Source organism: Salvelinus sp. IW2-2015, linkage group LG20 (assembly GCF_002910315.2).
Source record: "Salvelinus sp. IW2-2015 linkage group LG20, ASM291031v2, whole genome shotgun sequence".
NCBI classification, from domain to species: domain Eukaryota; kingdom Metazoa; phylum Chordata; class Actinopteri; order Salmoniformes; family Salmonidae; genus Salvelinus; species Salvelinus sp. IW2-2015.
The window spans coordinates 75,361,067-75,373,159 of NC_036860.1; the positions used below are offsets into that span (position 1 = coordinate 75,361,067).

At 42.7% G+C, this 12,093-nt stretch overlaps 1 protein-coding gene across 1 annotated transcript in view; it reads left to right on the forward strand.

Moving 5' to 3' along the window:
• Positions 1–3,699: 3,699 nt before the first annotated feature.
• LOC111980464 (probable ATP-dependent RNA helicase DDX17) overlaps positions 3,700–12,093 on the forward strand; it is a 22,270-nt gene continuing 13,876 nt past the window's right edge. The window contains exons 1-3 of the mRNA XM_070449788.1: positions 3,700–3,815; positions 5,414–5,622; positions 6,783–6,865. Coding sequence (XP_070305889.1) covers positions 3,700–3,815; positions 5,414–5,622; positions 6,783–6,865 — 408 coding nt within the window. The remainder of the gene's footprint in view (positions 3,816–5,413; positions 5,623–6,782; positions 6,866–12,093) is intronic.

A 12,093-nucleotide genomic window follows, 5' to 3' on the forward strand; every position in this document is an offset into this window, starting at 1 on the left:
ACTACAGAGTGAGAGGAGAGTCAGTGGGATTGATTGATATTGCATTTGTTAATTTTTAGGTTGGCTGCATAAAAAGCTTAAAGTACCACTTTTAGGAGCTGGTCACTTCCCTATACAGAGAAGCTACAGTCTTCTGGTTCAGAGATGTATGATGCTACCAGGCAATGTAGTTGTTCTGTTTAGATGCCAAGTTTCAAGTTTTGTCACGTGCACAAGTACAGTGAAATGCCTTTCTTGCAAGCTCTAAACCCAACAATGCAGTAATCAGTATCAATGTAGTACTAAAAATAACAGGATAGAAAAAAAACACGAGAAAGTAAGAAACTATATACAGGGTCAGTGCCAATACCATATTTACAATGTACAGGAATACTATAGTGATAGAGGTAGATATTGTATGCACAGGGATACCGTGACTAGGCATCAGTATGTATGATAAACAGAGTAGGAGCAGCGTGAAGATTGTATGTAAGTGTGTGTAGAGTCAGTATAAAAGTGTGTGCATGTTCTGTGTTGGTGCGTGAGTGTGCATAGAGACAGTGCAAAATGTTTAATAAATACAATGGTCAATTCAGATCTGTGTCTTACCAGCCATTTTGTTAGCTATTTAGCAGTCTTATGGCTTGGGGGATAGAAGCTGTTCACTGCTTGCCATACCAAGCAGTGATGCAGCCAGTCAAGATGCTCTCAATGGAGCAGCTGTAGAACGTTTTGAGGATTTGAGGGCCCATGCTAAACTTTTTCAACCTCCTAAGGGGGAACAGGTGCTGTCGATCCTTCTTCACGACTGTGCGCGTGTGTGGACCATTTTAAGTCCTTAGCGATTTGAATCCCGAAGAACTTAAAAGCCATCGACCTGCTCCACTGCAAAATGTTCTGATTTTGAGGATGGGGGCGTGCTTGCCCCCCCCCCCCTCCGTTTCCTGTAGTCCACAATCAGCTCCTTGGTCTTACTGATGTAGAGGTTGTTGTCCTGGCACCACACTGCCAGGTCACTGACTCCTCTCTGTAGGCTGTCTCATCATCGCCGATGATCAGGCCTATCACCATCGTGTCGTCAGCAAACTTGATGGTGTTGGAGTCGTGCGTGGCCCACAGTTGTGGGTGAACAGCGAGTACAGAAGGGGACTAAGCACACACACCTGTGGGTTCCCCGTGTTGAGGTTCAGTGTGGCGTAGGTTATGTTGCCTACCCTCACTATCTTCGGTCGGCCCTTCAAGAAGTCCAGGATCCAGTTGCAGAGGGAGGTGTTCAGTCCCAGGGTCCTAAGCTTGGTGACAAGCTTGGAGGGGACAATGATGTTGAAAGCTGAGCTGTATGAACAGCATTCTCACATAGGTACTCCTCTTATCTAGGTGGGTGAGGGCAGTGTGGAATGCAATTGAGATTGCGTTGTCTATGGATCTGTTGGGGCAGTATGACAATTGGAGTGTGTCTAGGGTTTCTGGAATGATGGCGTTGATGTATGCCATAACCAGCCTCTCAAAGCACCTTATGATTACATATGCGAGTGCTACAGGGTGGTAGTCATTGTGGCATGAAGCCTCAGAGAAAATACTGTATATTAACACCTGAAGGAAGTCTTGTCTCCTATGGTATTTTAAGTAACAGTAGTAGTAACAGTGGTTTGAATTATGAATATCATCCATTTTCAGAGAAAAGGCTGTAGGAAGCTAGAAATAAATATTCTCCCTATGGTCCTGGTAACTTTGATTTGAAAAGAAACTTGTCTGTGTAACGGTTAGCATTTATAGCTGGCTATCATGAAATGAAGGATTGACGTATCAAAAAAAAAAAAACTGAGAACGAGGGAATAAGTTCAGTTTTAGCAAAGAAGTTGAATAGCAGTTTGGGGACATTAAGATATGACCTCCCGAAGCCCTTTACCTGGTGAGTGTATTTCATACAGGACTTATTCAGTCAACCATGCCAATGCTTTAATGTGTCGTTAAGATATTGTATTTCAGTTCTGTTTCGACCTATCGATGCAGAAGAAATCTATTGAGTAGACTTGAGCAGAGATTCCCAAACGTTTTGGGGCTGGGGACCCCCTTTGCGAAAGCAAATTCATCAGGGACCACATCAAAATCAGAACATTTTGCAGGTTTAAAGCTAATTTCCTGCAACTCTACACATTTTCCCACGGGGCAGAGAAACATTTGAACAGTTTTAAAGCTTAAATTACAATGAAAAACATAATTATTAGGGAATACAAGAAGTATTGAGTTGAACACTACTTCATTGATGGAGTACTGTGGTTCCTGGTGAGCCTCACAGGCCACGTTGTGCATCTCAGGGTAGCCTATATTGTAGATTAATAATATTGTATTGTATCCTCTAAACTTGTTCCACAGAACCTTTGGCCAAATTCGTTGAATCTGTTTTTGCTAGTAATATTTATTTAATATATATATATTTTTTTTTTTTTGATCTGGCTTGCAGTACCTCGTCCGCATAACCCCTGGACTAGAGGAGGGCTGCTATGAAACTATTCTTCATAGCTATGAGGTTGTGTAGACTATTATATCCTTGTTGGAAAAACACTAACCAAACCTTTCAAATGTGTCATATACACCCCGCAAGAGGGGACATCGTCAGTAAGTCTCCAAAAAGCAGCAAGTGACATTTTAGAAAACATACCAATAGAGAGATAAAAGGATATTATGGCCCCACCTACTTTGTGAAGCACTGTCTCACCAAAGATGGTGACTGACAACAAATGAGGATATCTTACCTACAACGAAAACACATAAGATACTGTACAATGACACCAGACAGAGAAGGTGATACTAAGAAAGTTGTTACCGAGAGTCAAAAGGGGAAGACAAAGAATGTAATGACAGGAAAGAATGCCACTGATATAAGATAAGCATGTCCGCTGTGTTGATTCAAATCTTGGAAAAATACTTAGAAAATTTGATAGTGGAATATTTACTGACTTTTGGGCCAAAGGACTGAGCAGTGCTATTTATAGATGAAGTTGTACAATCATTCTGCATTCATATGCAGTGGGCATCAGGCATGAGTCAGCCATAGCAATCACAGGAGGTTGGTGGCACCTTAATTGGGGAGGACAGGATCGTGGTAATGGCTGGAGCGGAATAGTATCAAATACGTGGTTTCCATGTGTTTGATGACATTCCATTCGCTCCATTCTAGCCGTTATTATGAGCTGTCCTCTACAGCCTCCACTGATAGCAATGGTGTCTTGATTGTTCATATTGTCTTTCTTTTTTTAACACAATGATTTATTTAACTGATGCCTTTTGTTAACAGAGGGAACTTTGAAAAGACACAAGCAATCCAAAAGCACGGAATTTGATCCTCCAAGCAGTAAGTAGGCTATACAGATGCATTTTAAAGTATTTATACAGTACATTCAGAAGCCTTTAACACAATGTAGATGACCTAATTTACTGCAGCACAAGTCTTTGGTATTATCATACCTAGATCTGCATTCTAGAGAGCAACTAATTTAAGAAGTTTACCATTCAAACCCAGCAGATTCGCTCAGTGGAAATTTACTTCAATAGTGGTTACCAACAATTTATTAAAAAGGGCCTACAATCTCTAAGACTGTCTGAGCAATATTTATTCGGTACCCTTAGTTATGTTTCAGTAGCTTGTAAAGTAATCCAAATGAAGCGTGTAAATTAGAAAAATTATCTGATTATCTTCTCTTCCCAATGTTTGCAATAATGAACTTGGTGCTGTGTGGGAAAAGAGGAGCTTGGAAGACTTCTACACAGGCAACTGGGTCAGACAAAGTCCAGCCCAGAGTGAACCTCCTGCTCAGTGTGTATGAAGAGACAGGGTAAGGTAGATAGACGCTTAGTCACCCTGGTGGAGCTGCCTGCTCTGTATGGAGCGGCTCAACTCACTGATGAAGACGAAAGAAAGAAAGAAAGAAAGAGACTATCCAGAATATACTGAGTTCAAAGTTCAATGACTTTATGGTTGTGTTGAAGCACAAAACCAAACAGAGAGCCAAGAGAAAATATGTAGAAGAGAGCATTCAGGAGACAATCCAAAAATGCAGGGGGTGATATCATGAGTTAAGCCACAGCTCAGAGGTGCCAGTTCTGCTTCAGGCTGTAGAGAAAACGATAGGGAACACAGATATATGCTATAGGACTAGTACATACTTGCATGTACAGATGTAGGATCTTAAATCTTAGCCAGTTTTCTACAGCAGGAAAATAATCCTTCAGCAACAGGAAATATGAATTATTTTTCTAAGAGTCAATACATTTTTCAGAAGAGGAAAATCAAGTCTGACATTGCAAAGTGGAAATTACAAACTTTAGAAGCCTTTTTAAACCTCAAATACACTATACGTTTTAAAATGAAGATCCTACATCTGTACATCTATCCCATTACTGTAACACAGAGATGGAGAACATGAGGATGACTATCAGATCTCTGGAGGAGAAGCTCAAAACAACAGGTAAATAGATGTAAAAAAAAATACATTCATTTGAATCTATTATATATTTTCATGTCTATATGGAATGGCAAGCACAAAGTACGGGGCTTCAAGCACTGATACATTTTGATCATACTGATACAATAGACCCCTTTATGTGTTTGCAAACATTGCCGCACGAGGGCGATGCGTGCAAGTTGGTGTCAAAAGAAGGGGAAGTTCTTATAGAACGCCAGAAAAAAACGCCTCTATTTACATGTTGCTTATGAGTGCATTTCACACTACTTTTGGATTATAATTGGATTTTAAGGCTCGTATGAATGTCCTGCTTAATATATTGTGTGCGTCATCATCGCAAATCAACTGCATTATACTTGAAAAACACGTAAACTTCAAACAGTAAAATGTATTTTTGGCTGGCTTTTGCTACAGCCTATTATGTAAATGAGCGTTACTATTCTAGATAGCTATTTTGGATGCAGCAGTTGTTATTTTTCAAAGATCACAACCAAATTGTAAGCGTATGAGACCCTCCCCCCCAAAATGTATTTTGTTTAGAAGTAATACAATTTTTGAATGTTGAATGGGCACAGATAGCGATGGATTTCTTACTGCAGCCAAAAGTCGCGCGCATTTGGGGTCTATGAAGGAAGGCTATCAATAGATGGCAATACATTGATTGATAATATTGATCAGCATCATTATCAACTTAGTTTGTCAAAAATGCATTGCTGTGTATATACTGTATAAGTGGCAAACGTTTCATTAACCATATTGTATCGTTATGATGTGGTTAAAATGGACTGTAAGACTTGTCATACGCTTGCATGACTCCCCTAATAATGGCTCATCTTATTATAATTCAGTTGACAATTTGCTACATAAAGAGACATAACATTACCAATATTTCTGCCACAGCTATCTCATAATCTTCAGCTAGTATGAACTGCATGTGTAGTAAACATTGTATCTTGTTCTGTCACTAGGGAGATTGGTGGAGAGTGTGCTGGGGAAGACATTAGGAAGAGTGCAACTGGAAACACCATCCTGGGAAGAGACTTGTTCAAGGAAGATGTCTATGCTGGATCAGTCACCTTTGAGTGTCAGAAAGAGATGGGAGACATCGTAACAGTGATTGACACTCCAGGGCTGTTTGGCACAACGGTGGATAATGTGGAGATCATGAAAGAGATTGGTAAATGCATCTCTATGGCTGCTCCTTAGCCCAACGTCTCTCTCCTCGTCCTAACTGTGGGACGCTTCACTCAAGAGGAGATAGAAACAGGGAAGATGATCCAGAAGATGTGTGAATACAACACGTCCGTGTACACCATTGTACTGTTCACTAGAGGAGATGACCTCAAAAGTTTTGTTGAAACAGCGAGGAACAACATACACCACACAATTCAGAAGTGCAGGGACACATACATACATACATACATACATACATACATACATACATACATACATACATACATACATACATACATGCATACATATACACACACATACACAAAGGTATATGGACACCCCTTCAAATTAGTGGATTCGGCTACATCAGCCATACCTATTGCAGACAGGTGTATAAAATCGAGCACACTGCCATACAATCTTCATAGACAAACATTGGCAGTAGAATGGCCTTACTGAAGACCTCTCCAAGACCTCTCCATCACATTGACAACTCCACGGTGTCCCTCTCCCAGAGTGCAAAGAACATTGGCGTGACCCTGGACAACACCCTGTCATTCTCTGCAAACATTGACTCGCTCCTGCAGGTTCATGCTCTACAACATCCGTAGACTACGACCTATCCTCACACAGGAAGTGGCGCAGGTCCTAATCCGGGAATCTTGTAATCTCCCATCTAGACTACTGCAATTATCTGTTGGCTGGGCTCCCCGCTTTGCATTCAAACCAAAAAGTAAATGTTTTGTCTCGTCAGACCACAGAATCTTTTTCCTTATGCTGTCAGTCTTTCACGTACCTTTTTGCAAACACCAGGTGTGCTGTCATTTGCCTTTTTCTCAGGAGTGGCTTACGTCTGGCCACTCTCCCATAAAGTCCAGATTGGTGAAGTGCTGAGACAGTTGTCCTTCTGACAGGTTCTCCTATCTCAGCCAAGGAACTAGTTATGTCAGAATGGTCATTGGGTTCTTGGTCACCTCCCTGGCCAAGGAGGTGCCCAGCAGATCAAGCAGAGATGGAGCTGGTCTAGTATGATCACCAGCAAGGAAGGTTGTTGGGAAAAAAACAGTATGAAACCCCAAGATGTTGTAGTCTATAGTCCTCTTCAGAAAAACCCCAGGATGGCGTTTAAGATACAATAATCATTTGAACAGTTTGCTACTACAGCGGATGAGAGGAAAGAGCGTGGAGATGTGGAAGTGGACAGCGAGGAAGACGGAAAAGAGCTGAGTGAAGAGGGAAGCGGTGTGGTGAGGAAGATTGGCGTCAAGTATAAAAACTAAAAACACTCCGGTAGCTAAGACATTGAACCTGACTAGAATGAGGATGAATTACCTGCGATGGCAGGTGCAGTGAAGACCGGCAAGTTCTAGCCTCGTCCGATGATGGTAAAGGGTATTCTGGCCTAGTGGAAGTGAGATCTTGAGAGAATGGATCCTTGCCTTCTGGCTGATCCATATGTGGTGTCTAGTTGGGTGGAGAAGAGGTTGGGGACTTGAAATCGGTGAAAGTAACTCGAAGTGGACTCGTGATGATTGTGTGTCTTCCGCCCAGAGGGATGGGGCGTTCCGCACCACGCTCCTCGGGATAAGAACGGTGACTTGCCTTGCTCTCCGGAGCAGGACGCTGTTGAAAAGAGTGATAACTGGGGTGGCGTTAAGTGTTGAGGAGGATCAACTGAAATGGAAGATTCCTGGTGTCTGTGACGGCCACCGTTTTGTGCAACGCAGCTACAGTGGAGAGCATGGTGAAACAGAGAAGACACTGTCTGTCCTGCTGAGTTTTAAAGCAGTGTCTTTACCCGACTAAGTCAAGTTAGGATGTGTCAGTTATCCCGTGAGTGCTTTTCTCCCAAACCCATTATGGTGTTTTAGGTGCCAAGCTCATGGTCATATTGCAGCAGTGTGTAGGATGGCGATTCCTAGATTCCTAGATGTGAGAAGTGTGCAGGGCATGAAACAAAGGAATGTGTAGTATTGGTGTTACCTGTAAGGGTACACATGGTGCTGGAGATCAGAAGTGTCCAGGGAGAGAAAGGCTGGTAAAGAGATCGGGGCGAGTGATCCTAAGAGAGTCCCTGTGAGTAGGCTGAGACCAATACAGAGTGATAGGAATAACGTGCTTCAGTACAGTTGGTTTCTTAGCGTTCATAGCCAATCAACTGTACCACAGAAATGGAACTTAATCACAGAAAATAGATGTTGTGGTGGCAGCTGCAGAGAAGTACTTCAGTGTACGAAATTTTACTGCAGAAGTGTCCCATCCTCACAGGCTGCCGGCCTAGTGTAGGATCAGATCGGGCCAAGTAGTGGTGAAGTTTTAATGGGAGTAGGGTTAGTTAGTAGGGAAATTTCTATTCCCTTTTCCCCATCTTTTTTTGTGTCACAAAGTGTAATGAACTCACATTCCAGAACAGTAGGCGGAAACACGGACTAGATAAGAGAAATAGATGAATAGGGAGGCCGTGACCAGCCTCACAATCCAGTACTGTAGATGGCAGTGTATTTACCTTTCAGTTGGTTGCGATCTGCCAATACAAATTTAAAGAAGAAGAACTCAAGCTAGCACAGGGGAAGCAGAGTCAATGAGGGGTAATTTGTTTCCAATGGATGTGGATGGCGAGCTGGAAGAACAAGGACAAGGGCTTGAGGGAATGGCGATGTTAGCTAGCTATAATGAGAGGACGAGAAGGACAAAGGCTTCCGGAGTGGAGGAATATGGAAGGTGGATGGGTGAATTAGAATCTATCCTAGTGGTGGCAGGTCGTGTAACACCAGAAGCGGATGCGGTGTTTGATTTTGTTGGCGCGAGTGGAGTTGGTGAGAATGATAGGTGGACAACGGTGAGAAAGAAGAATGGAGCTAAAAGGGCTAGTTGGAAATGAAGATACATTTATTGTTGGAGTGCGTTTCACCAGCAAGGATGTTTTTTGGGTAATCCGTTTGGGGTCTCAACGATGGTAAAGGACACATTGGAAAAAGTGGAGTCGGTCAGAGTGACCAGAAGTGGTATGTTGTTGATTTTGTGTGTGTCACAAGGACAAAGGGAGGAAGCGTTGTGGCTCTACAAACTATCAACGTAGGATTTGGAAAGCTATGATTTTCCGAGTAGGACACCTGAAGTGGTAGACGCACGTCGTCTGACCCAAATGATAGATCGAAAGAAAGGAAAGCCTACTGTTATTGTCTTTTGATCAAGCGTTTCTCCCGACTCATGTAAAACTTGGGTATGTGAAACGTGGTGAGACTGTATCTACAGAAGCTGCTACAGTGTTACAATTGTACAAAAAAATGGACACATGATAAGTGTTTGTCGAAGGAATAAATATGTTGTAGTTGAAGAGTCAGATGAAGCACATTGCTGTAATTGTGATGGGAATCACATTCCCAAGTTCCTGGAGTGCCCTGTAAGGATGAAGGAGGTCGCAGTAGCAAGGATCAGGGCTATCCAGGATGTCTCCAATGTGGAGGCAGTGAAAATAGCTGAAAGAGCGAGTGGAGATGAGATGGCAGTGGATGCCCCACATCCTGCAGTGAATGGAGTTTAGGAGAAGGATGCCGAAACACTAACACTGAAGAAGGTGGACTTTGTTGCGTTTATTGCGCAAATGATAAATTGCACAGGACAAACTATTTTTTTTTTTTATTAACAATTTGAAGAAACTAGAACTCATTGTGATGACAGCAAACATATTTCTGGATCTCCAGGACTTTACAGACAAAATGTTACAGGGAATACTGAATGAATATACTGAACCTTTGTAGGGATCTGAATATACATTCGAATCAGACTGAAGGAGTACAGTTTGTTTTATTAATTTGAATATTATAAGTATATTTTTTCACCCTTCCCTTCTCCATATTATTTCTGCGTTAAAGCTTATCAATTTTCACCCCATCCAGTAGGTGGAGGCATGCACCTCTAACGTTGTTTGTGGACCGCCGTAATACCATAGAAGAAGAACTCTAGCTAGTTCAAGCTAATAACAACAACACTCTGCAGCGTATATAAATATTTGGCTGCAGTTTCCGAGACGTTAAGCTATCACCTGTTTGCGTTGGTTTGTAGTAAAAACAAAAACTAGATACTTGTTCATTTGTCAAAAATACCACTTTATACATGTTCGTTCAATAATATTTAAACAAATTTTGTCCCAGTTTCACATTTTTGTATAGCTAACGTTAGCCAGCTAATGTTAACACAATAAGGGCCTTAACTAGCCAGAGTTACTGTAACGTTGATCGCTTGACATTTTGAACGCGAGAATCGAAGGCTTGCCTGCAAAAACTTGCCCCTGTTCCAGCGGAGAAATATATTATATATATATATTTAGCCAACTAACTAGCTAGGTAGAAGTCAAGTGGTTTTTAAAATGAGGGGCGGTTCATCGTATGGAGATCGAGACAGGGACCGTGGTCGCGACAGGGGGTAAGTCAGGCAGTTCGCTATTTACCTGGAAACCCGAAGATTAATTGCATTGATTTCTACGTCGGCATAAATTAGCGTTTGAATCAGGAAGGTTTCCTCATACGACCTCTGCAAGCCATAATGTTAAATGAAATGATATTTTAGCTTACTTTACCGGTTGGTTTTTTTGCAGCTAGGAATGTGAGAGTCGACAATATATCCACAGGAAAGCATACGCTAACTTTTCAAAGCGTTGGTAGTGCGTTCAGATATCTATCACCTGAAGCATGGGCACAAGATGAAAATACATGTGTAACAGTGTTGCTTCCTTCCTCGCCCCTACCTGGGCTCGAACCAGGGACCCTCTGCACACATCAACAACTGCCTCCCACGAAGCGTTGTTCCCTATCGTTCCACAAAAGCCACGGCCCTTGGAGATCAAGGGAAACAACTACTTCAAGGTCTCAGAGCGAGTGATGTCACCGTTTGAAAAGCTATTAGGACGTACCCTTCAAACTAACTAGCCATTTCACACCGGTTACACATGCCCCCCCCCCCCCCCCGTGACCTCCTTTTCCGCATCAACCAGTGATCAGGGTCACGGCACCAATGTAAGCTAGCCATTTCACACCGGTTACACATGCACGCCATGCAAGCATACATGGTTCTGGGCACGTTACAGGTGATATAAATCTGCATGCGTTTTGATAAGGTGATTTTATTATACTTTACTGTGGGTACAGTGCATTCGGGAAGTATTCAGACTCCTTGACCTTTTCAACGTTATATTCTTGTTCTAAAATGGATTAAATTGGTTGTTTCCCCTTATCAATCTACACACAGTACCCCATAATGACAAAGCAAAAACAGGTTTTGAATTTATTGCAAATGTATAAAAAGAAGTTATATTACATTTACATAAGTATTCAGACCCTTTACTCAGTACTTTGGTAAAGCACCTTTGGCAGTGATTACAACCTCAAGTCTTCTTGGGTATGACGCAACAAGCGTGGCACACCTGTATTTGGGGAGTTTGTCCCATTCTTCTCTGCAGATCCTCAAGCTCTGTCGGGTTGGATGGGGAGTGTCGCTGCACAGCTATTTTCAGGTCTCTCCAGAGACGTTCGATCGGGTTCAAGTCTGGGCTCTGGCTGGGCCACTCAAGGACATTCAGAGACTTGTCCCGAAGCCACTCCTGCGTTGTCTTGGCTGTGTGCTTAGGGTCGATGTCTTGTTGGAAGGTGAACCTTCACCCAGTCTGAGGTCCTGATCGCTCTGGAGCAGTTTTAAATCAAGGATCTCTGTACTTTGCTCCATTCATCTTTCCCTTGATACTGACTAGTGTCCCAGTCCCTGCCACTGAAAAACATCCCCACAGTATGACGCTGCCACCACCATACTTCACCGAAGGGATGGTGCCAGGTTTCATCCAGACTCGACGCTTGACTTCAGGCCAAAGAGTTCAATGTTGGATTAATCAGACCAGAGAGTCTTGTTTCTCATGGTCTGCATCCTTTAGGTGCCTTTTGGCAAACTAAGCAGGTTGTCATGTGCCTTTTACTGAGGAGTGGCTTCTGTCCAGCCACTCTACCATAAATGCCTGATTGGTGGAGTGCTGCAGAGATGATTGTCGTTCTGGAAGGTTCTCCCATCTCCACAGAGGAACTCTGGAGCTCTGTCAGTGACCTTTGGGTTCTTGGTCACCTCCCTGACCAAGGCCCTTCTCCCCCGATTGCTCAGTTTGGCCTGGGTGCCCAGCTTTAGGAACAGTCTTGGTGGTTCCAAACTTATTCCATTTAAGAATGATGGAGGCCACTGTGTTCTTGGGGACCTTCAATGCTGCAGGAATGTTTTGGTACCCTTCCCCAGATCTGTGCCCCAACACAATCCTGTCTCAGAGCTCTACGGACATTTCCTTCAACCTCATGGATTGTTTTTTACTCTGACATGCACTGTTAACTGTGGGACCTTATATAGACAGGTGTGTGCCTTTACAGATCATGTCCAATCAATTGAATTTACCACAGGTGGACTCCAATCAAGTTGTAGAAACATCTCAAGGATGATCAAT